The sequence below is a fragment of the Coregonus lavaretus genome (genome assembly GCF_964263955.1).
Source record: "Coregonus lavaretus genome assembly, chromosome: 23".
NCBI classification, from domain to species: Eukaryota; Metazoa; Chordata; class Actinopteri; order Salmoniformes; family Salmonidae; genus Coregonus; species Coregonus lavaretus.
This window is the reverse complement of record NC_140010.1, coordinates 12882696-12904499: the sequence shown is the minus strand read 5'-3', so window position 1 is coordinate 12904499 and position 21804 is coordinate 12882696. Positions and strand designations below refer to the sequence as shown.

Below are 21804 nucleotides of genomic sequence, written 5' to 3'. Positions count from 1 at the left end.
TCTCCATGCCTTCTCGCTCTCTCTCTCTCTCAATTCAATTTTCAATTGAAGGGCTTTATGGCATGGGAAACGTGTGTTAACATTGCCAAAGCAAGTGAAGTAGATAGTAAACAAAGTGAAATAAACAATAAATATTAACAGTAAACATTACACTCAGAAGTTTCAAAAGAATAAAGACATTATTATTATATTATTATGATTATTAACAAATGTCATTATGCCTTCTCTCTCTCTCCCTATGCCTTCTCTCTCTCTCCCTTCTCTCTCTCTCCCTATGCCTTCTCTCTCTCTCCCTATGCCTTCTCTCTCTCTCTCTCTCCCTATGCCTTCTCTCTCTCTCTCTCCCTAATGCCTTCTCTCTCTCTCTCTCCCTATGCCTTCTCTCTCTCTCTCTTCCCTATGCCTCTCTCTCTCACTCTCTCCCTATGCCTTCTCTCTCTCACTCTCTCCCTATGCCTTCTCTCTCTCTATGCCTTCTCTCTCTCTCTCTCTCTCTCCCTATGCATTCTCTCTCTCTATGTCCCTCTCTCTCTCTCTCTCTCTCTCTCTCTCTCTCTCTCCCACTCCCTATGCCTTCTCTCTCTCTCTCTCTGCCCCCTCTCTCTCTCAATTCAATTCAATTTAAGGCTTTATTGGCATGGGAAACGTGTGGTTAACATTGCAAAGCAAGTGAAGTAGATAGTAAACAAAAGTGTAATAACAATAAATATTAACAGTAAACATACACTCAGAAGTTTCAAAAGAATAAAGACATTTCAAATGTCATATTATTATATATAATCCAGTGTTGTAACAATGTGCAAATAGTTAAAGTACAAATGGGAAAATAACTAAACATAAATATGGTTGTATTTACAATGGTGTTTGTTCTTCACTGGATGCCCTTTTCTTGTGGCAACAGGTCACAAATCTTGCAGCTGTGATGGCACACTGTGGTTTTTCACCCAGTAGATAAGGGATCTCTCTCTCGCTCTTCCACCTATGCCTTCTCTCTCCCTATGCCTTCTCTCTCTCTCTCTCTCTATGCCTTCTCTCGCTCTTCTCCCTATGCCTTCTCTCTCTCTCTCTCTCTCTCTCTCTCTCTCTCTCCTCTCTCCCTTCTCCCTCTCCTCTCCATCTCCCTCTCTCTCAATTCAATTTCAATTCATTTCAATTTGCCTTCAATTTGCCTTCAATTTGCCCCTCCCATAGCCTTCTCGCTCTCTCTATGCCTTCTCTCTCCCTATGCCTTCTCTCTCTCTCTCTCTCCCTCTCTCCCTATGCCTTCTCTCTCCCTATGCCTTCTCTCTCTCTCCCTATGCTTCTCTCTCTCTCTCTCTATGGCCTTCTCTCTCTCTCTATCTCTCCCTATGCCTTCTCTCTCTCTCTCTCCCTATGCCTTCTCTCTCTATACCTTCTATCTCTCTATGGCCTTCTCTCTCTCTCCCTATGCCTTCTCGCTCTCTCTCTATTGCCTTCTCTCTCCTATGCCTTCTCTCTCTCTCTCTCTCTATGCCTTCTCTCACTCTCTCTATGCCCTCTCTCTCTCTCCCCCTATGCCTTCTCTCTATCTCTCTCCCTATGCCTTCTCTCTCTCTCTCTCTCCCCCTATGCCTTCTCTCTCTCTCCCCCTATGCCTTCTCTCTCTCTCTCCCCCTATGCATTCTCTCTCTCTCTACCCCTATGCCTTCTCTCTCTCTCCCTATGCCTTCTCGCTCTCTCTCTCTATGCCCTCTCTCTCTCTCTCTCCCTATGCCCTCTCTCTCTCTCTCTCTCCCTATGCCTTCTCTCTCTCTCTCTCTCCCCCTATGCCTTCTCTCTCTCTCTCTCCCCCTATGCCTTCTCTCTCTCTCTCTCCCCCTATGCCTTCTCTCTCTCTCTCTCCCCTATGCCTTCTCTCTCTCTCCCCCTATGCCTTCTCTCTCTCTCGCTCTCCCTATGCCTTCTCTCTCTCCCTATGCCTTCTCTCTCTCTCTATGCCTTCTCTCTCTCCCTATGCCTTCTCTCTCTCTCTCTCTCTCTCTTTCTCTCCCTATGCCTTCTCTCTCTCTCCCTATGCCTTCTCTCTCTCTCTCTTTCTCTCCCTATGCCTTCTCTCTCGCTCTCGCTCTATGCCTTCTCTCTCGCTCTCGCTCTCTCTCCCTATGCCTTCTCTCTCTCTCCCTATGCCTTCTCTCTCTCTCTCCCTATGCCTTCTCTCTCTCTCTCCCTATGCCTTCTCTCTCTTCTCTCTCCCTATGCCTTCTCTCTTTCTCTCTCCCTATGCCTTCTTTCTCTCCCTATGCCTTCTTTCTCTCCCTATGCCTTCTCTCTCTCCCTATGCCTTCTTTCTCTCCCTATGCCTTCTCTCTCTCCCTATGCCTTCTCTCTCTCTCTCTCCCTATGCCTTCTCTCTCTCTCTCTCCCTATGCCTTCTCTCTCTCTCTCTCCCTATGCCTTCTCTCTCTCTCTCCCTATGCCTTCTCTCTCTCTCTCTCTATGCCTTCTCTCTCTCTCTCTCTATGCCTTCTCTCTCTCTCTCTCCCTATGCCTTCTCTCTCTCTCTCTCCCTATGCCTTCTCTCTCTCTCTCTCCCTATGCCTTCTCTCTCTCTCTCTCTCCTATGCCTTCTCTCTCTCTCTCTCCCTATGCCTTCTCTCTCTCTCTCTCCCTATGCCTTCTCTCTCTCTCTCTCCCTATGCCTTCTCTCTCTCTCTCTCTCTCTCTCTCTCTCTCTCTCTCCCTATGCCTTCTCTCTCTCTCTCTCTCCCTATGCCTTCTCTCTCTCTCTCCCTATGCCCTCTCTCTCTCTCTCTCTCCCTCTCTCCCTATGCCTTCTCTCTCTCTCTCTCCCTCCCTCCCTATGCCTTCTCTCTCTCTCTCTCTCTCTCTCTCTCTCTCCCTATGCCTTTTCTCTCTCCATATGCCTTCTCTCTCTCCCTCTCTCTATGCCTTCTCTCTCTCCCTCTCTCTATGCCTTCTCTCTCTCTCTCTCTCTCTCTCTCTATGCCTTCTCTCTCTATGCCGTTTCTCTCTCTCTCCCTATGCCTTCTCTCTCTCTATCCCTATGCCTTCTCTCTCTCTCTCTCTCTCTCCCTATGCCTTCTCTCTCTCTCCCCATACCTTCTCTCTCTCTCTCCCCATGCCTTCTCTCTCTCTCTCCCCCTATGCCTTCTCCCTCTCTCCCTATGCCTCCTCTCTCTCCCTATGCCTCCTCTCTCTCGCTCTCTCTCCCTTTGCCTCCTCTCTCTCTCTCCCTCTCCCTATGCCTTCTCTCTCTCTCTCTCCCTATGCCTCCTCTCTCTCGCTCTCTCTCCCTATGCCTTCTCTCTCTCTCGCTCTCTCTCCCTATGCCTTCTCTCTCTCTCGCTCTCTCTCCCTATGCCTTCTCTCGCTCTCTCTCCCTATGCCTTCTCTCTCTCTCGATCTCTCTCCCTATGCCTTATCTCTCTCCCTATGCCTTCTCTCTCTCTCTCTCTCTCTCCCTATGCCTTCTTTCTCTCCCTATGCCTTCTTTCTCTCCCTATGCCTTCTCTCTCTCTCTCTCCCTATGCCTTCTCTCTCTCTCCCTATGCCTTCTCTCTCTCTCTCCCTATGCCTTCTCTCTCTCTCCCTATGCCTTCTCTCTCTCTCTCTATGCCTTCTCTCTCTCTCTATGCCTTCTCTCTCTCTCTATGCCTTCTCTCTCTCTCTCTCCCTATGCCTTCTCTCTCTCTCTCTCCCTATGCCTTCTCTCTCTCTCTCTCCCTATGCCTTCTCTCTCTCTCTCCCTATGCCTTCTCTCTCTCTCTCTCTATGCCTTCTCTCTCTATGCCGTTTCTCTCTCTCTCTCTCCCTATGCCTTCTCTCTCTCTCTCTCTCTCTCCCTATGCCTTCTCTCTCTCTCTCTCCCTATGCCTTCTCTCTCTCTCTCTCTCTCCCTATGCCTTCTCTCTCTCTCTCTCTCTCTCTCTCTCTCTCTCTATGCCTTCTCTCTCTCTCTATGCCTTCTCTCTCTCTCCCTATGCCTTCTCTCTCTCTCTCTCCCTATGCCTTCTCTCTCTCTCTCTCCCTATGCCTTCTCTCTCTCTCTCTCCCTATGCCTTCTCTCTCTCTCTCTCCCTATGCCTTCTCTCTCTCTCTCTCTCTCTCTATGCCTTCTCTCTCTATGCCGTTTCTCTCTCTCTCTCTCCCTATGCCTTCTCGCTCTCTCTCTCTCTCTCCCTATGCCTTCTCTCTCTCTCTCTCTCCCTATGCCTTCTCTCTCTCTCCCTATGCCTTCTCTCTCTCTCTCTCTCTCTCCCTATGCCTTCTCTCTCTCTCTCCCCCTCTCTCTCTCTCTCTCTCTCCCCCTCTCTCTCCCCCATGCCTTCTCTCTCTCTCTCTCCCCCTATGCCTCTCTCTCTCTCCCTATGCCTCCGCTCTCTCTCCCTATGCCTCCTCTCTCTCCCTATGCCTCCTCTCTCTCGCTCTCTCTCCCTATGCCTCCTCTCTCTCCCTATGCCTCCTCTCTCTCCCTCTCCCTATGCCTTCTCTCTCTCTCTCTCCCTATGCCTCCTCTCTCTCGCTCTCTCTCCCTATGCCTCCTCTCTCTCGCTCTCTCTCCCTATGCCTTCTCTCTCTCTCGCGCTCTCTCCCTATGCCTTCTCTCTCTCTCGATCTCTCTCCCTATGCCTTATCTCTCTCCCTATGCCTTCTCTCTCTCTCTCCCTCTCTCTCTCCCTATGCCTTCTCTCTCTCTCGCTCTCTCTCCCTATGCCTTCTCGCTCGCTCTCGCTCTCTCTCCCCCCCAATGCCTTCTCGCTCTCTCTCCCCCCATGCCTTCTCGCTCTCTCTCTCTCCCCCTATGCCTTCTCTCTCTCTCTCTCCCCCCCATGCCTTCTCGCTCTCTCTCTCTCCCCCTATGCCTTCTCTCTCTCTCTCCCCCCATGCCTTCTCTCTCTCTCTCTATGCCTTCTCTCTCTTTCGCTCTCTCTCCCTATGCCTTCTCTGTCTCTCTCTCCCTATGCCTTCTCTGTCTCTCTCTCCCTATGCCTTCTCTCTCTCTCTCTCTCTCTCCCTATGCCTTCTCTCTCTCTCCCTATGCCTTCTCTCTCTCCCCCCACACTTTCCCACAGACCCCCTTTCTTGCAGTTAAAACTCACTCACAGCCAAGAAACTATTTTCTTCATTCATTCTGCCCTCATTTTTTTATTGTATTTCTGGCAAATAGCTAACTGCATTGCAGCAGTGCCAGCCAGGCAGGCAGTGTGGCTGAGGCATTAATATTAATGTCCACCCATTTCACCCAGCGTGGCAAGCCTGTCAATCTAGTCAGACTCATAGAGATGGAAAGAGGGAACACCTATCTTTGCTTTGATGCCTTCTGTGAAAACTCTGAATGGCGCTGCCCATGCAGTGTGCAAGTGCGTCCTCTATCCATCTCTATGGTCCGGCTTGTTGTTACTGGAGCGGCTCGCCTCTCTCGCTCCGCAGTACCACCTAGGAAACAGCAGAGGGCCGGTCTGCTGTCAGGCCCGAGTCACTATAGTGGGGGACTAGAGACACAAGCAGGGCTGTCATAGGTTAGGTTGTCTGTTGAGGGTATTTTTCAAACATCCTAAGAACAAGGGGGGAGGGGGGGGACAAAAGCTTTTGCATGGGACGGTTGCAAGTGGGTCTGGTGAAAACTAGTAGTCATGTTGACTCTTAATGTCACGCTGTAGAAATATATTGGGTTGAGAACATTTGTCTTCTCTCTCAACTCAAATGTCAACACAATCCTGTGGAGTAGAAGTCAATACAGCAGGCAGATTAATTACTCAATTATAAGTTTACTAATTTTGTAAACATTTTGAGGGGAATGATTTGTGTCCCATGTGATCAAAAGATCTACCTAGCAACTACTGTACTATTTCGCAGTGACGTGTTTTGACTGTTTAGGAATGAGGTAGAACCAGAGTTGCAGCTGGTCACATTTAAGCTGCATGCAATGCAGGTGTACCTAAGACATAGCCGCTGTGCGGTGAAAGAGCGAGAGACTGGGGTTCAGTGTGTTCTGCAGCGCAGCACTGTAGTAGTACAGCAGCCAGCTCTGCTCTGTGCAGCTAGGAGGGTATTTTATTACTCTACAGAGAGTGGGAGAGAGAGACTGTGGGTTTATCAGAATCCACCCTGCAGCTAACCAGTACTCCAGAGAGCTCCACCCTGCAGCTAACCAGTACTCCAGAGAGCTCCACCCTGCAGCTAACCAGTACTCCAGAGAGCTCCACCCTGCAGCTAACCAGTACTCCAGAGAGCTCCACCCTGCAGCTAACCAGTACTCCAGAGAGCTCCACCCTGCAGCTAACCAGTACTCCAGAGAGCTCTGAGCCCCAAAGCCTTCTCTACTCCCAGCGCATGTGTTAATGTGCGCGTCTCTCCTTTTTTTCTTGTTCTATCATTCCCTTTCTTTTTGTTTCACTACTACATGTGTATAAGTGCCTAATATCTACCTAGCATCTACTGCACTCTTTTGGTGTGTGTGTGTTTGCTTGCTCCAGTGCCTTCCCAGAGCTGTTCAGCAGTGTCATAACCCTTGTGAAATTGGCGGCTGCTTTTCTGTCGCCGTTCAAAGATGCAACCTAGGGCTGGCTAAGGTGACAAGCCTCCCCACAGAAAGTCAGTAGACATTAACCTTGATATAGCTGTTTTTAGTCTTTTTTTACAATAGTGACCTGGTTGACTGTAGTAGGTAGGTTAGTGTTGCCTCACTACATGCGGTGGGTGTTGGGATGAGACCCACTGGACTGGTCAGGGGGCTGTTCACTTCTATCCCAGGCTGCTTACCCAGGGCTGGGCAGGGCAGGAGGAGAGGAGACGAGAGATAATGGATGAGTGTTGGGTTGCTGAGGAAGTTGCCATGATGGGACAGAATGGAAGACCCAGTCTGCTCAGCAGGGAGGTTGTTGCCTGCATGTCTTCTACCTCTCTACCCCTCTCTCTCCTTCTACCTCTCTACCCCTCTCTCTCCTTTTACCTCTCTACCCCTCTATCTCTCTCTCTTCTATCTCTCTCTCTTACCTTTCTTCCCCTCTCCTACCTCTCTTCCTCTCTCTCTCCTACCTCTCTTCCCCTCTCCTACCTCTCTTCCTCTCTCTCTCCTACCTCTCTTCCCTTCTCCTACCTCTCTTCCCCTCTCCTACCTCTCTTCCCCTCTCCTACCTCTCTTCCTCTCTCTCGCTCTCTCTCCTTTTACCTCTCTTTCTCTCTCCTTTTACCTCTCTTTCTCTCTCTCTCCTTTTACCTCTCTCTCTCTCCTTTTACCTCTCTTTCTCTCTCTCTCATTTTACATTTCTCTCTCTTCCCCTCTCTCTCTCCTTTTACCTCTCTTACCCTCGCTCTCTCTCAGTTTTCCTCTCCTTTTACCTCTCTTCTCTCTCTCCCTCCCTCCCCTTTGCCTCTCTTCCCCTCTCTCTCTCGCTCTCTCTCTTTTTACCTCTCTTACCCTCGCTCTCTCTCCTTTTTCCTCTCCTTTTACCTCTCTTCTCTCTCTCCCTCCCCTTTACCTCTCTTCCCCTCTCTCTCTCTCTCTCGCTCTCTCTCTCCTTTTACCTCTTACCCTCGCTCTCTCTCCTTTTTCCTCTCCTTTTACCTCTTCTCTCTCTCTCCCTCCCCCTTTACCTCTCTTCCTCTCTCTCGCTCACTCTCTCTCTCTCCTTTTACCTCTCTTCCCCTCTCTCCTTCTAACTCTCTACCCTTTCTCACTCTCTACCCCCTCACTCTCCTACCTGTCTCTCTCCCTCCCACGTTCAAATATGTTCTGCCCATATACTATATTGAGGGAGTTTTCCACGATCATTTTGCTCTCTCTGATGTTCTCTCTTTTCCATTGTGGTGTGGCATCATAGTCAGTCAGCTGTCCATTGCGAGTGCTGTGAAGATTGTCAATTAGTTTTATTCCAGTCCCGAGTCAGACACTCTACTCCTTGCCTTCTTCTCATGTCATACAGTTTCCCATGCAGCAGCCATCTCTCTCTAAGGCACGTAGCCTCCAAATGACCTTCAAACAGGAACACAACTACTTGCTGCTGCCTCGCAACACACCACTCTTAAACAACCCTGTTTAAACAATATCACACACACACTTCATGAGAACTGACAATGCAGCTAACTGTGGTGTAATTACCAGTTTGCCTCTCGATAACGGGGGCTTTTGTGCTGCTTCACCAGGGGAAGACGTTCTCCTCTTTAAGTGGGTTTGACTTGAGGACGTGGGTTCTACAATTACACTCAACACTTGTATTTACATTTGACTTTTTAGTCATTTAGCAGACGCTCTTATCCAGAGCGACTTACAGTTAGTGAGTGCATACATTTTTCATACTGCGCCATGACCTTCCTTCCGTCCTAGGTTCCTGTTGTCATGCACCTGCAGTCACCTTCCACTCATCCCTCTCTCCCTCTGTTCCTCCCTCTCTGGGCAGTGCCATGCGTGTGTTGCTGTCCAAGCTGCCGCGGCCCTGGATCGTAGATGAGAAGAAAGATGACGGTTACACCGCCCTGCACCTAGCGGCGCTCAATAACCACGTAGAGGTGGCCGAGCTGCTGGTGCACCAGGTAGAACCCACTCACATTAAGCTAACCACTGACACCACTGGTTTCATACAGATGGTCCGTAGCAGCCCTAGTGTCTCCATCTTGGCTCGCACACACACAGTAAGTGCTGGCCTTATTCTTAATAGTCAATGCTGTATAGGTTTGTGCCAGTATAGGAGAGCAATAACTGCTTTTATTTTTTATTGAATCCATATTGTCCTTTGGGTCCCTAGTGGCTCACAAGCACTGTTAGCCTATAACCTGCTTCGTCATAGGATCATGCTCAGTCTATTTCCCATCTAAGATGACAGTATTGGTGCAGACCTCTCTATCTAACAGGGCCATAATGTAGTAAGTAGCATCCCACCAAGCAGAGCAGGAACTGGGCTAATGAGGCTGCTGTATGGCAACAGTGTGAGAGAAGAGATGTTATTGTAACATTCTAGAAACGTTGTGAGAATACAGGAGGAGGTGCACTGCAGAATGTGTGTTATAGACTACTGCAGAGTTCATACAGGAATATTTGAATGCCAACGCAGTCTCTCTTCTCTCTGTTTTCCCTCGCTTTCCCACTCTCAGGGCAGTGCCAGCCTGGACATCCAGAACGTCAACCAGCAGACAGCCCTGCACCTGGCCGTGGAGAGACAGCACACACAGATAGTCAGGGTCAGTCTCCTCTCCTCACTCCCTCTCTCCTTCCGCTAACTGAAGATGCTATCTGCAGTTATCTCCCCATCTGTCTCTCACTCCTGACAGTGCACTAAAGGCTGTTGAGAAGATGAAGACAGCAACCATGTATGATTTAAAATGGAGGATCTCCTGCAGTAGAATTAACCCGCTAGGGCCAAACTGACGTAGTGCCAAGGAAAGGAGAATGCTTTCTGGAAGAGAAACATGAGAGAAGTAATGGGTGTCCTATCAGGGAAAGGTTGTTACGCTGCCGCCATCTTGTGGAGTGGTGGAGAAGTGCAGCTTCAGAGTGGTGCAGGAACACAGTCAATATACATTTACATTTTAGTCATTTAGCAGACGCTCTTATCCAGAGCGACTTAGTTAGTGAGTGCATACATTTTCATACTGGCCCCCTGTGGGAAATGAACCCACAACGAACCCACAAACCTGGCGTTGCAAGCGCCATGCTCTACCAACTGAGCTACAGGGGACTACAATATGCAGGACCTCTAGCTGTGATGCCATGCTAGACTCATTTGGATGGTGATCGTTTAAAAAATTAAAAATAGTACTGGACTGTTCTGCAAATAAATTCTCATTTTAAATGATCTCTATGTTAATTTGGAATGCTCTGTGTCTGTCTGTCCCCAGCTGCTGGTGCGAGCAGAGGCAAAGCTGGACGTGCAGGACAAGGACGGGGACACTCCTCTCCACGAGGCGCTGCGTCACCACACGCTGTCCCAGCTCCGCCAGCTGCAGGACATGCAAGACGTCAGCAAGGTGGAGCCCTGGGAACCCTCCAAAAACACGGTAGAGAATACACCTTACATATACCTCTAAAACCATCCTAAATCAACTAATATACCTCTAGAACCCTCCACAAACACCTAACATACATACATACCGCTAGAACCCTCCACAAACACCTAACATACATACATACCTCTAGAACCCTCCACAAACACCTAACATACATACATACCGCTAGAACCCTCCACAAACACCTAACATACATACCTCTTGAACCCTCCAAAAACACAGTAGGGGATTAATCCCCCAGTAATTTATCCTGAAATGTCTGATACCCCTTCTAAGTGGTGGCTCTTACATCTGTGCTGAGGGCGGCTAATTCAATTGTCATTTTGTAAAGTGACACTATGGGAGAGTGAGCCAGCCTCAGCCTGTATAGCCCTACACTAAGGCTGGTCGATATAGCCTAAAACTCATATAGAAATATTTTCAAATTTATGGGTGATTCACAATACAGTGAGGGGAAAAAGTATTTGATCCCCTGCTGATTTTGTACGTTTGCCCACTGACAAAGACATGATCAGTCTATAATTTTAATGGTAGGTTTATTTGAACAGTGAGAGACAGAATAACAACAACAAAATCCAGAAAAACGCATGTCAAAACAATTATACATTGATTTGCATTTTAATGAGGGAAATACGTATTTGACCCCTCTGCAAAACATGACTTAGTACTTGGTGGCAAAACCCCTTTTGTCCCACTCCTCTTTGCAGATCTTCTCCAAGTCATTAAGGTTTCGAGGCTGACGTTTGGCAACTTGAACCTTCAGCTCCCTCCACAGATGTGTTCTTGGGGTCATAGGCAGCATTCCTCCTCCTCCAAACACGGCATCTTTGATGCCAAAGAGCTCGATTTTGGTCTCACTTGACCACAACACTTTCACCCAGTTCTCCTCTGAATCATTCATATGTTCATTGGCAAACTTCAGACGGGCCTGTATATGTGCTTTCTTGAGCAGGGGGACCTTGCGGGCACTGCAGGATTTCAGTCCTTCACGGCGTAGTGTGTTACCAATTGTTTTCTTGGTGACTATGGTCCCAGCTGCCTTGAGATCATTGACAAGATCCTCCCGTGTAGTTCTGGGCTGATTCCTCACCGTTCTCATGATCATTGCAACTCCACGAGGTGAGATCTTGCATGGAGCCCCAGGCCGAGGGAGATTGACAGTTATTTTGTGTTTCTTCCATTTGCGAATAATCGCACCAACTGTTGTCACCTTCTCACCAAGCTGCTTGGCGATGGTCTTGTAGCCCATTCCAGCCATGTGTAGGTCTACAATCTTGTCCCTGACATCCTTGGAGAGCTCTTTGGTCTTGGCCATTGTGGAGAGTTTGGAATCTGATTGATTGATTGCTTCTGTGGACAGGTGTCTTTTATACAGGTAACAAGTTGAGATTAGGAGCACTCCCTTTAAGAGTGTGCTCCTAGTCTCAGCTCGTTACCTGTATAAAAGACACCTGGGAGCCAGAAATCTTTCTGATTGAGAGGGGGTCAAATACTTATTTCCCTCATTAAAATGCAAATCAATGTATAATTTTTTTGACATGCTTTTTTCTGGATTTGTTGTTGTTGTCTCTCACTGTTCAAATAAACCTACCATTAAAATTATAGACTGATAATTTCTTTGTCAGTGGCAAACGTACAAAATCAGCAGGGGATCAAATACTTTTTTCCTTCACTGTGTGTGTATTATATATTATAATAATAATATTATGCCATTTAGCAGACGCTTTTATCCAAAGCGACTTACAGTCATGCGTGCATACATTTTTGTGTATGGGTGGTCCCGGGGATTGAACCCACTACCTTGGCGTTACAAGCGCCGTGCTCTACCAGCTGAGCTACAGAGGACCACAGTGTATATATATATATATATAATCAGTTTTCTCTGAATAAGCTTTGTTGCACAATTAATGGTCAATTCACCAAATTTCAAACAGTCAGGAATAATCTAATGAATTCAGAGCTTGTGAAATTATACCTAGAATAAATATAAGCCTTACACAACCATAAAACCCACTAGTAATTAAATTATTTTATCAAAATAGTTTAACCTGCTTTTTTTTGCAACAATCACTGATAAGGCTTTCGTCTGTCTATCAAAATGCCCTTTTTGTTACACATTTAAACAGAACCATGCACAATGCACATCCACTAATAATGACCAACTTCTGGTAGCAGGCATTATAGAAATGTAACACCGGTCTCATAAACAATCTCTCAAGCCAAGCCCACGTGCTAGTGAGTAGCCAGCTTCACTTTATATTTCAAGTCTAGCCAACGTGGATCTATTTACTTGCTAACATTAGAACAGTTGAATGTTGAACTGTTATGAATACACCTTCCTGTCTGTCTCCAACTGTTTGAACAACACAGCCTGTTCACTTTGTTTAGATGGTTGAAATCAGTGGCCTACCTGGATAAGAAGATGCTTATTTCTCAGAATGAGAACCAGTTGTCAATTTCTTATTTAAATGTGTATTTTTATGCTCATTGCACATTTATTAAACAGACTATACAGCCAGCACATAAGTCTGTGGCTACCTCAAAGTCGTGCGTGACAACTGAGCATTAATTTTCCACAATCATGTTCATTGATACTCTGGTTTTAGGAGGGTCTGCTCTGTTCTTCATTTTGGGAGATGAGACATGAAAAGGGTATCGTTAGAAAGGTAAAACAATGTCTAAGTGTTTCGGTGTCCATGTGACCGATTCTGTTGGACCAAACCTCTAATGCAAATGGCGAGTTTAAACGGCTTGTTGTCAGGGAGGAAGAAGTTATCTTTCTTATTTTGTTGTTGTAAGTGGCAAGGGTAGGGGCTTGGTGTCTGTGTACGAGTGGGAAGGTGCACAAAATGCGCGAAGGAGACTAGACCAATAAGACACAGAACGCTCATAAAAACAGGAAAAAAGTTAATCTTGATAAAGGCATTTGGAACATCGCACTAATCTAATGAATTCGATATATCGCCCTACCCTACCTCACACACTGCACACGTCCCAATTACACTGTATGCTCCTCTGCACTCTGCTCTCCTCTGTCTGGTGGAGCTGGGGGAAGAGGGAGAGACAGGGGGAAGAGGGAGAGAGAAAAGGAGACAGAAAGAGAAAGTGTTACTGACTCCTGTGTGTGTTGGTCCTCCACAGCTGATCATGGGCCTGGGCACCCAGGGAGCAGAGAAGAAGAGTGCAGCGTCCATCGCCTGCTTCCTGGCAGCTAACGGAGCAGACCTGACCATGCGCAACAAGAAGGGCCAGTCCCCTCTGGACCTCTGCCCCGACCCCAGCCTCTGTAAGGCCCTGGCCAAGTGCCACAAGGAGAAGAGCAGGTAAGAAACCCGGCCCCAGGTCTAGCCCTCAGCCCAGCCCCTAAACCCATACAATAGGACATGGTTTAGACTATTTTAGATTAATCAGCTGTTGAGCTTCAACTTGTTTTCTCCCCATCTTCCTTTATTATGTCCTGTCTTTTCTTTCTCACAAACTCCCTTTTCTCTCCCCATCCCTCTCTCTCTTCCAGTGGCCAGGTGGGCTCTCGTAGCCCGTCTCTGAACAGCAACAGTGAAACCCTGGAGGAGTGTATGGTCTGTTCTGACATGAAGAGAGACACCCTGTTCGGGCCCTGCGGACACATCGCCACCTGCTCTCTCTGCTCCCCGCGTGTCAAGAAGTGTCTCATCTGCAAGGACCAGGTCCAGTCCAGAACCAAGGTATTGTACCAAACCCAGCCTCGTTGGTTTAAATATAAACGTTTATGGACGGTTTCTCAGAAACAGATTAAATCTAGTCTTGGACTGAAAACTGATGACTCTCCATTGAAATAACTTATTAGTACAGGACTAAACTTAATCTGTGTCCGGTATTCAGATCTGCATGCTTTTCGATCAAGTCTCCCATTGATGTCAATGAATGATTTTAGGCCAACTGTTGTGGTGCCTCTGTAAGTATCAAGTTGTATAAGTTACTAATGAGTTAGTACATTGATAGATGCTTTCCATTGGTTTTGGGTGTAAAGACATCCTCCAATCAGAGGTAGGACTTTCTCTTCTCTTTCCCGTCACTGACATCACATGTTTGTCTCCATTCAGATCGAGGAGTGTGTCGTGTGTTCTGACAAGAAGGCTGCCGTGCTCTTCGAGCCCTGCGGTCACATGTGCGCTTGTGAGAGTAAGTACACAAAACCAACTAAGGTTGCTTCCTCATACGGTATGCCACCTGGCGCGTGCTCAGTAGGGAGAAAACGTTTTGAAGTGAGAAGGTAGCCTACTACCTTTTTTCTCCGTTGCAAAATGTTTTGCTACGGTGTGCCCTACCTACGACCCTGCCTCGTTGCAAGAACTGAACGATTCTCCAGAATCTTTGATGCGTTCTAGTGGGGCCATACTGACCTGTTATTCTGTCTGTGTGTGTTCCCTCCCTCCGTGCAGACTGTGCCGGCCTCATGAAGAAGTGCGTACAGTGCCGGGCTGTTGTGGAACGCCGCACACCCTTCGTCCTTTGTTGTGGAGGGAAAGGTATGGAGGGTGATGCCGCTGATGATGATGATGATGATGAGGATGATGATGAGGACCTTAGTGAGTGAATCTTCCACATGTTCCCTTTTAATTCCCTTTTTATCCTCCTTTCTCTCTCGTTGTCATGACTCCCCACCTCCTCCTTTCCCCCATGATGAACTTGTTGTGTTTTTGTTTGTTTGTGTCGGCTTTGGTTTGTTGATTCACAGCCGTCTTCCTCCTGCATTATTTGAATGTTAATGTTGTCATTGTTTTGTGTATTTCAGTTGAATGTGTCATTTTCCCAGACTTGGAAACAAACCACCCTAGTTGAGGTCATTAATGCAAAATGTATGATCTTTAACTTAATCAGACGAGAACTGGCTTACCTAGTGTGATGGAATGTGTTTTAATCATAACATGCAATTCAATGAAGTCAGTTTTATAACATTTCAGCAGCATGCACTGATTTGATTAACAGAAATTGACCTCCATAACCGGCTATTAATTCTCCCTTACCTGGCAAACTGATTTTAATATCGCCATCAGTCCATTGCTCGATCCAATTTCTCCATCCAATCTGTTAGCTAAGCAGTGATGGTACAATGTTGGGTATTTCAATGTGTGAATGTGTATTTTGGGTTACTTTTACCATCCCTAGTGTTGTCTTTAAGTTAGTCTTTTATCACGTTATTATCCATCCTTTATGACTGCACCTTACACGCACTTCCCTTTATTTAGTTTCCCTTATTATTTTATGTTGAGTTAAAAGGGAGACTGTTGTAAGTTCACTGATTTTATATTGATTTGCCAAAGATTCGCTTGTCGACAGATCTTTGTGTTTCAGTGTGTTGCCACACAAACGCACGCACACACACACACACAGATCTCTTCAAATACAAAGTACATTATGTCAATCACACACATTCCCCTATGTCCCTGGACATTTGGAGAGGGATTCCAGTGCCAACCTAGACGACTCTCCTAGCCCACTGTTAGCTAGTGTTTAGTGGGGAGCACTAATAGTTGTCAGGTTACCTGCTGAGTACTGCTGACCCAAACAGCTTTTGTCCTGGTAGCTTTCGTTCTAGTAATACTACTTAGTGTGAATGTTTTTAGACTTTGAAGGAAGCGGTTGCAGCCATCCACCTTACTCTACCTAGAAGAGACTCCTCTCCCCCACCTCCCACCTAACAACATCTGTTTTAGATCTAATAACCTCATTGTCCTTGCCCTCCTTTGTCTCCAGGCCTTTAGTAGTGAGTAGACTGCTCCTCCTCAGGCCTTGTCTTGTGGAGTTGTATCAGGGGCTCCTGTTATAACACTGTGACTGGTTATTCTCAGCAGGTAACTCTAACTCAGCTCTAATGGCAGGGGGGTCACTGGATCTGCTCCAGCCCAACAATCTGGCGCTAAGTTGGTGTAAGTATCTCATCCTCTTCCCTGGTTCAAAACTCCCCAATAATCCCCAGCGCTGTCTGCCCTGCCTGGCCTATGCCCTGCTGCAGCGATCCTTCGCCCACCCCTCAAAACCACACAGAATCACACACATACAAATGACAGTGATTTTCACCAATCAGACAGGTTGTGCCCTCGAGCACGGGGCCTCAGACCAGTTTCAGCCAAACACTGCATGGTGTCGAACTCTGAAATCCCTGCTTGTTAAAAAAATGGACTGGGTTAAATGGCCCACATAGACGAGGCTGTATGATTGCTTGATTAGTTTGGCCTTTAGAGCAGCATGTCATTAAAATCTATTCCAATTTTATTGAACACATACACAGAATACAACAGTGAAAGGCTTACTAGTACATGCAATCGTAAAGAGAGGTTTGCATTGACATTGCCACCAACAGAGTGAAAGGCATCTCACCTTCTCTCTCCCACATGCTATCACACTAGGCCGCAATAAATCGGCCACTAGTTTGAGAACCTGCATTTGTTGGTTAGTTTCTCAACGTTGTGTGTGTTTCCCTTCTTCAGCCAGCGGTAACATCCCGGCCATGCAGAGAGACAAAGACAACACCAATGTCAATGCTGACGTTCAGAAACTGCAGCAGCAACTGCAGGACATCAAGGAGCAGGTAAGCATGGTGGTATGTACTAAAGACAACATGGTGGTATGTACTAAAAACAACATGGTGGTATGTACTAAAGACAACATGGTGGTATGTACTAAAGACAACATGGTGGTATGTACTAAAGACAACATGGTGGTATGTACTAAAGACAACATGGTGGTATGTACTAAAGACAACATGGTGGTATGTACTAAAGACAACGTGGTGGTATGTACTAAAGACAACATGGTGGTATGTACTAAAGACAACATGGTGGTATGTACTAAAGACAACATGGTGGTATGTACTAAAGACAACGTGGTGGTATGTACTAAAGACAACGTGGTGGTATGTACTGAAGACGACGTGCTGGTATGTACTAAAGACGACGTGGTGGTATGTAACGTGGTGGTATGTACTAAAGACGACGTGGTGGTATGTACTAAAGACGACGTGGTGGTATGTAACGTGGTGGTATGTACTAAAGACGACGTGGTGGTATGTAACGTGGTGGTATGTACTAAAGACGACGTGGTGGTATGTACTAAAGACGACGTGGTGGTATGTACTAAAGACGGCGTGGTGGTATGTACTAAAGACGACGTGGTGGTATGTACTAAAGACGACGTGGTGGTATGTACTAAAGACGACGTGGTGGTCTGTACTAAAGACGACGTGGTGGTATGTACTAAAGACGACGTGGTGGTATGTAACGTGGTGGTATGTACTAAAGACGACGTGGTGGTATGTACTAAAGACGACGTGGTGGTATGTACTAAAGACGACGTGGTGGTATGTACTAAAGACGACGTGGTGGTATGTACTAAAGACGACGTGGTGGTATGTAACGTGGTGGTATGTACTAAAGACGACGTGGTGGTATGTACTAAAGACGACGTGGTGGTATGTACTAAAGACGGCGTGGTGGTATGTACTAAAGACAACATGGTGGTATGTACTAAAGACGACGTGGTGGTATGTACTAAAGACGGCGTGGTGGTATGTACTAAAGACAGCATGGTGGTATGTACTAAAGACGACGTGGTGGTATGTACTAAAGACGACGTGGTGGTATGTACTAAAGACGGCGTGGTGGTATGTACTAAAGACGACGTGGTGGTATGTACTAAAGACGGCGTGGTGGTATGTACTAAAGACGACGTGGTGGTATGTACTAAAGACAGCATGGTGGTATGTACTAAAGACCGCATGGTGGTATGTACTAAAGACAGCATCAAACACCATGCATCATTTGAGTTATATACTTAGTTCAGATTTGGTTGAATTGTAATAAATGTTAACCGTATGTGTGTGCTAGGCACATCCAATAAACATTGAAGATCCAATGCAGCCGTTTTTATCTAAATATCAAATCATTTCTGGGTAACAATTATGTACCTTACTGTGATTTGTTTTAAACTAAAATGGTCAAAAATAAACAAATATAGCTTGTTAGCAAAGAGCATTTCTCAAGCAAGAATTTGACTAGGACTGTCTGGGAGTGGTCTGAGTGGGGAGGGTAAAAACAGAAAACTAGCTGTTATTGGCAGAGAGGTTTTTAACTCTTTCTTATTGGTCTATTAACTCATTTACCGCCTGGTGATTACACCATCCCACCAAAACAGGCTGAAATGTAATGCAGTATTTTCAAACTGCTCTTGCACTAAAAGGGCATTATCATAATTTTCACAGTATTATTCCAACCACTAGTGTAAAAATATGTATACAAAATATGTTTAGGAACATAGTGTGTGGATATGAGTCACCTTTTCCTTGCCCTGAGACATGCCTGTAGACTATTTTGGAATCTATAGCCATGTCTCAATCAATAATTTTTCCAATACAATGTGTTTATCAGAATTGGGATGAATCCACTAAGAGATGAGAACTAAGTGTTATTTTGTGTATCTCTCCAGACCATGTGTCCGGTGTGCCTGGACCGGCTGAAGAACATGATCTTCATATGTGGCCACGGCACCTGCCAGCTGTGTGGCGACCGCATGAGCGAGTGCCCCATCTGCCGCAAGGCCATCGAGAAGCGCATCCTTCTGTACTAGAGTCCCAGGCTTCAGTCTCAGCCTACAACACCCCCCATGTCAAGGCCATCGAGAGGCGCATCCTTCTGTACTAGAGTCCCAGGCTTCAGTCTTGGCCTACTACAATCCCCACCCCCAATCTACAACCAACCACACCAGCTGCTGCTCTCCCATCTATCTCATCCTCACTGCTCCCATCTGTGTCTCTGCCAGCCCAGCCCAGCGTAGGGCGTCTTAACGTCTTACAACCAGAAAAACATAACATGCACTTCAGCATTACCAATGTGGCTTCTTTTAAAAATGGAAACCTTGTTATAGAACAATCAAACATTGTATTGAAAGAGATCCTTGGTGTTTGTAGCTCAGCTGAAAGCCTGTAGTCTCTTGATTCTTTGCTATGCTCCTCAGAATGCCCTTTCGCCTCTCTCTCGTATCTCTCTCTCGCTCTTCTCCTCCCCCTCCCCTCTCTCTCTCTGTTGTTTTCCTGTTTCTGGTGGGGGGGGGCAGTCAGAGCCACTTAGTCCCATCTCCAGGGTCCTATTCATTAGGGCACACTGTAGCAAAATGTTTTGCAACATAAAACGTAACTGGACAAGTTGTGGTAGTCCCTCCCTGTTTCTGTCTGTTTTGTTCTGTTTTGGTGCCTAATAAACAGGACCCAGGTTCTGCTGTGTGTTGTGTACAGCCTGGGAGGTAGAGGGCGTTTGGCTTATCAGCCATCATGTAGTGTTCTCTTCTCCTCATCATCACACTCTCCTCCCCAACGCCTCTCCTGTTGAAGGGCTGCCTCTCCTGTTTGGAGGGCTGCCTCTCCTGTTTGGAGGGCTGCCTCTCCTGTTGGATGGCTGCCTCTCCTGTTTGGAGGGCTGCCTCTCCTGTTTGGAGGGCTGCCTCTCCTGTTGGATGGCTGCCTCTCCTGTTTGGAGGGCTGCCTCTCCTGTTTGGAGGGCTGCCTCTCCTGTTGAAGGGCTGCCTCTCCTGTTGAAGGGCTGCCTCTCCTGTTGAACCTAAAGCCCATTTATCATTGATTCTATTATCTTTGTATTTCTTATGCAAACCTATTCGTAATGGAAGCTACTGACGTGGATATTCAGTACTTTTGGAGTTTACTCAACATTTCATGATGATAGCTACAATATGATGACATATTTGTAAACATACAAAAAATGCAATGTCCAGCACTTTTAATAGTTCAACCAGTCTTCTGCTACACGTGCATATTTGAGGTGGGTTGTCGTTGTGACATGTTGGGGATTTTGGCAATGAGGCCCTTTATCTATTTCCCCAGAGTCAGATGAACTCGTGGATACCATTTTTATGTCTCTGTGCAGTTTAAAGGAAGTTGCTAACTAGCGATAGCGCAATTGCTAACTATCGTTAGCGCAGTGACTTGAAGTCTGTGCGTAATCTGCTAGCGTGCTAGCAGATACCAATAGACTTCCAGTCATTGTGCTAACGCTAGTTAGCATTGGCTCGCTAAAACTACCTCTAACTTTCTTCATACTGGACACAGACATAAAAATAGTATCCACGAGTTCATCTGACTCTAGAGAAGTAAACAAAGGTCATCATTGCCAAAATCCCGAAGTATCCGTTTAAGACCTGCACAGGACAGGTTTGCACTAGTTAGCATGCTATCTAGGGAGAAAAACTGCTGATTGAACATAAAGCAAAAGTGCTGTTCTGTTTGTCAAGACTTTGGCTGTCCACCTTAACTCTGACTGATAAGGTGGTGATACGGCTGCAGTCCAATCGCCAGCTAACACCTCATCACCTGTACCTTGTTTACCAACCTCTCTCTGGAGAAACACAGGCAGGCCAGGAAATACACGTTTAGCATTGCAACACCTTTGGTCTGCCACTGTTAACTCTTAAGTACAGTAGACCCACTATAGATGCAAGTCAAGACAGTGTTTCATTCAGCCTACTTCCTTCTAAGTGAATAGTATCTATCATGTACCTGCTGGACATTTCTGAGGATTAATTAACATTATTGAGCATTTGTCCAAACAGTATGTCATGTACGTCACAAGTTGCTTTGGAGCTGTTCCAAGACTACAGGTGGTATTACCTGTCTGATATACAACCATCCTATAATTCTTATAAGCATCGCTAATAACCATTGATTATTCCTGTGCCATTGCTTCCAAAAATGATTTGCCTGTTAAATGTTGTTTGGGGATAAGGTGCTCTTAACCTGGTATTGCTTTAATTTAAATGTATTTGCTTACATTTTTTAATAAACACACATTTATTGAGCTAGAGTGTACAATCTAATAGAAAGCCAAGATGATAAAATGTAGAGTAAATTATTTTGTATTGCTGCCCACAAATAGGATTTAGAGGTATATCTCTATAAAGCCTTACCTATAATGTAATGTAGCCTCCCACTCTCGCCCACAAATCCTGCTTCAATGTTGAAATGTGTCTTTTAGTTTGATAGACTTAAAGCAAAAAAACACTAAGCATTATTTTGTCTTGTTTTGTCTGCAAGTCAAACATGTTCAGAGTCAATAGTGAGATTGGTGATAAGGGAGACCTTTTTGTCAGGTTCTACATGTATTCTTCTACCAGTGTTTTGGGGATAGGAAAAAATGGTTCCACTGGTAAAGTTGACACTAATACAGCAAATCCCTCTGTGTGGAGCAAATGCTGTTCACCTCAGTATACGCTGACCAGCTTGACAATGTAAACAAGCAATTTTATAGGAAAGAAAGAAAAGTAGCTTCATACTTTTTTACTACTAGTTTTTATTTCACTGATTGCGTTAACATTCTAAAAGCACTAATATTGCTTTATGGTAGTATTGTCTTGTTAGTTGTTATAAAGGCCTATTTTGTACCTTATGTTCAAAACTTATACCTGTCAAGATTTAAAGGTTTCAGTAGTATTCTTTCCTTTTTTTAGGCATGAATGTTTGATGTATGACGTATCATGAAAGCTGGTCACTTAAAAGTGCTTTTAAAACAAACGTATAGCTGAAATAAAGTTCTAAATGAACCTTGGGACCTCTACCCACACCGTCTTGTTTTTATTCCTTTGTTTCTTGTGAATGTAAATTAACTGAAGGACGACATTTGTCAACTTGTTTGTTTATTTTAACATGTTTGGGCAATTAGCATGTTGACTTTCCCCTGCAGTGTAGGCTGGCATCGTTTTGACAAATGTACAAACATTTTAAAGTTATACGGCTGACCGAGCATACCAATATACAAAACAATCAGTCACAAAACAAAA

At 45.8% G+C, this 21804-nt stretch overlaps 1 protein-coding gene across 2 annotated transcripts in view; it reads left to right on the top strand.

The window, feature by feature from the left end:
- Window positions 1-21581, top strand: part of LOC311150635 (E3 ubiquitin-protein ligase mib1-like) — a 105619-nt gene extending 84038 nt beyond the window's left edge. Inside the window, exons 13-22 of one of the 2 annotated variants that reach the window (XM_084188125.1) lie at window positions 8382-8514; window positions 9073-9159; window positions 9817-9975; window positions 13126-13307; window positions 13499-13688; window positions 14067-14145; window positions 14406-14552; window positions 15816-15893; window positions 16455-16555; window positions 18448-21581. In XM_084188125.1, the coding sequence (XP_084044251.1) occupies window positions 8382-8514; window positions 9073-9159; window positions 9817-9975; window positions 13126-13307; window positions 13499-13688; window positions 14067-14145; window positions 14406-14552; window positions 15816-15893; window positions 16455-16555; window positions 18448-18588 (1297 nt within the window). In that variant the 3' untranslated portion in view covers window positions 18589-21581. The remainder of the gene's footprint in view (window positions 1-8381; window positions 8515-9072; window positions 9160-9816; window positions 9976-13125; window positions 13308-13498; window positions 13689-14066; window positions 14146-14405; window positions 14553-15815; window positions 15894-16454; window positions 16556-18447) is intronic. The other variant, XM_084188126.1, reaches the window with a different exon arrangement.
- The last annotated feature ends 223 nt before the right edge of the window (window positions 21582-21804 follow it).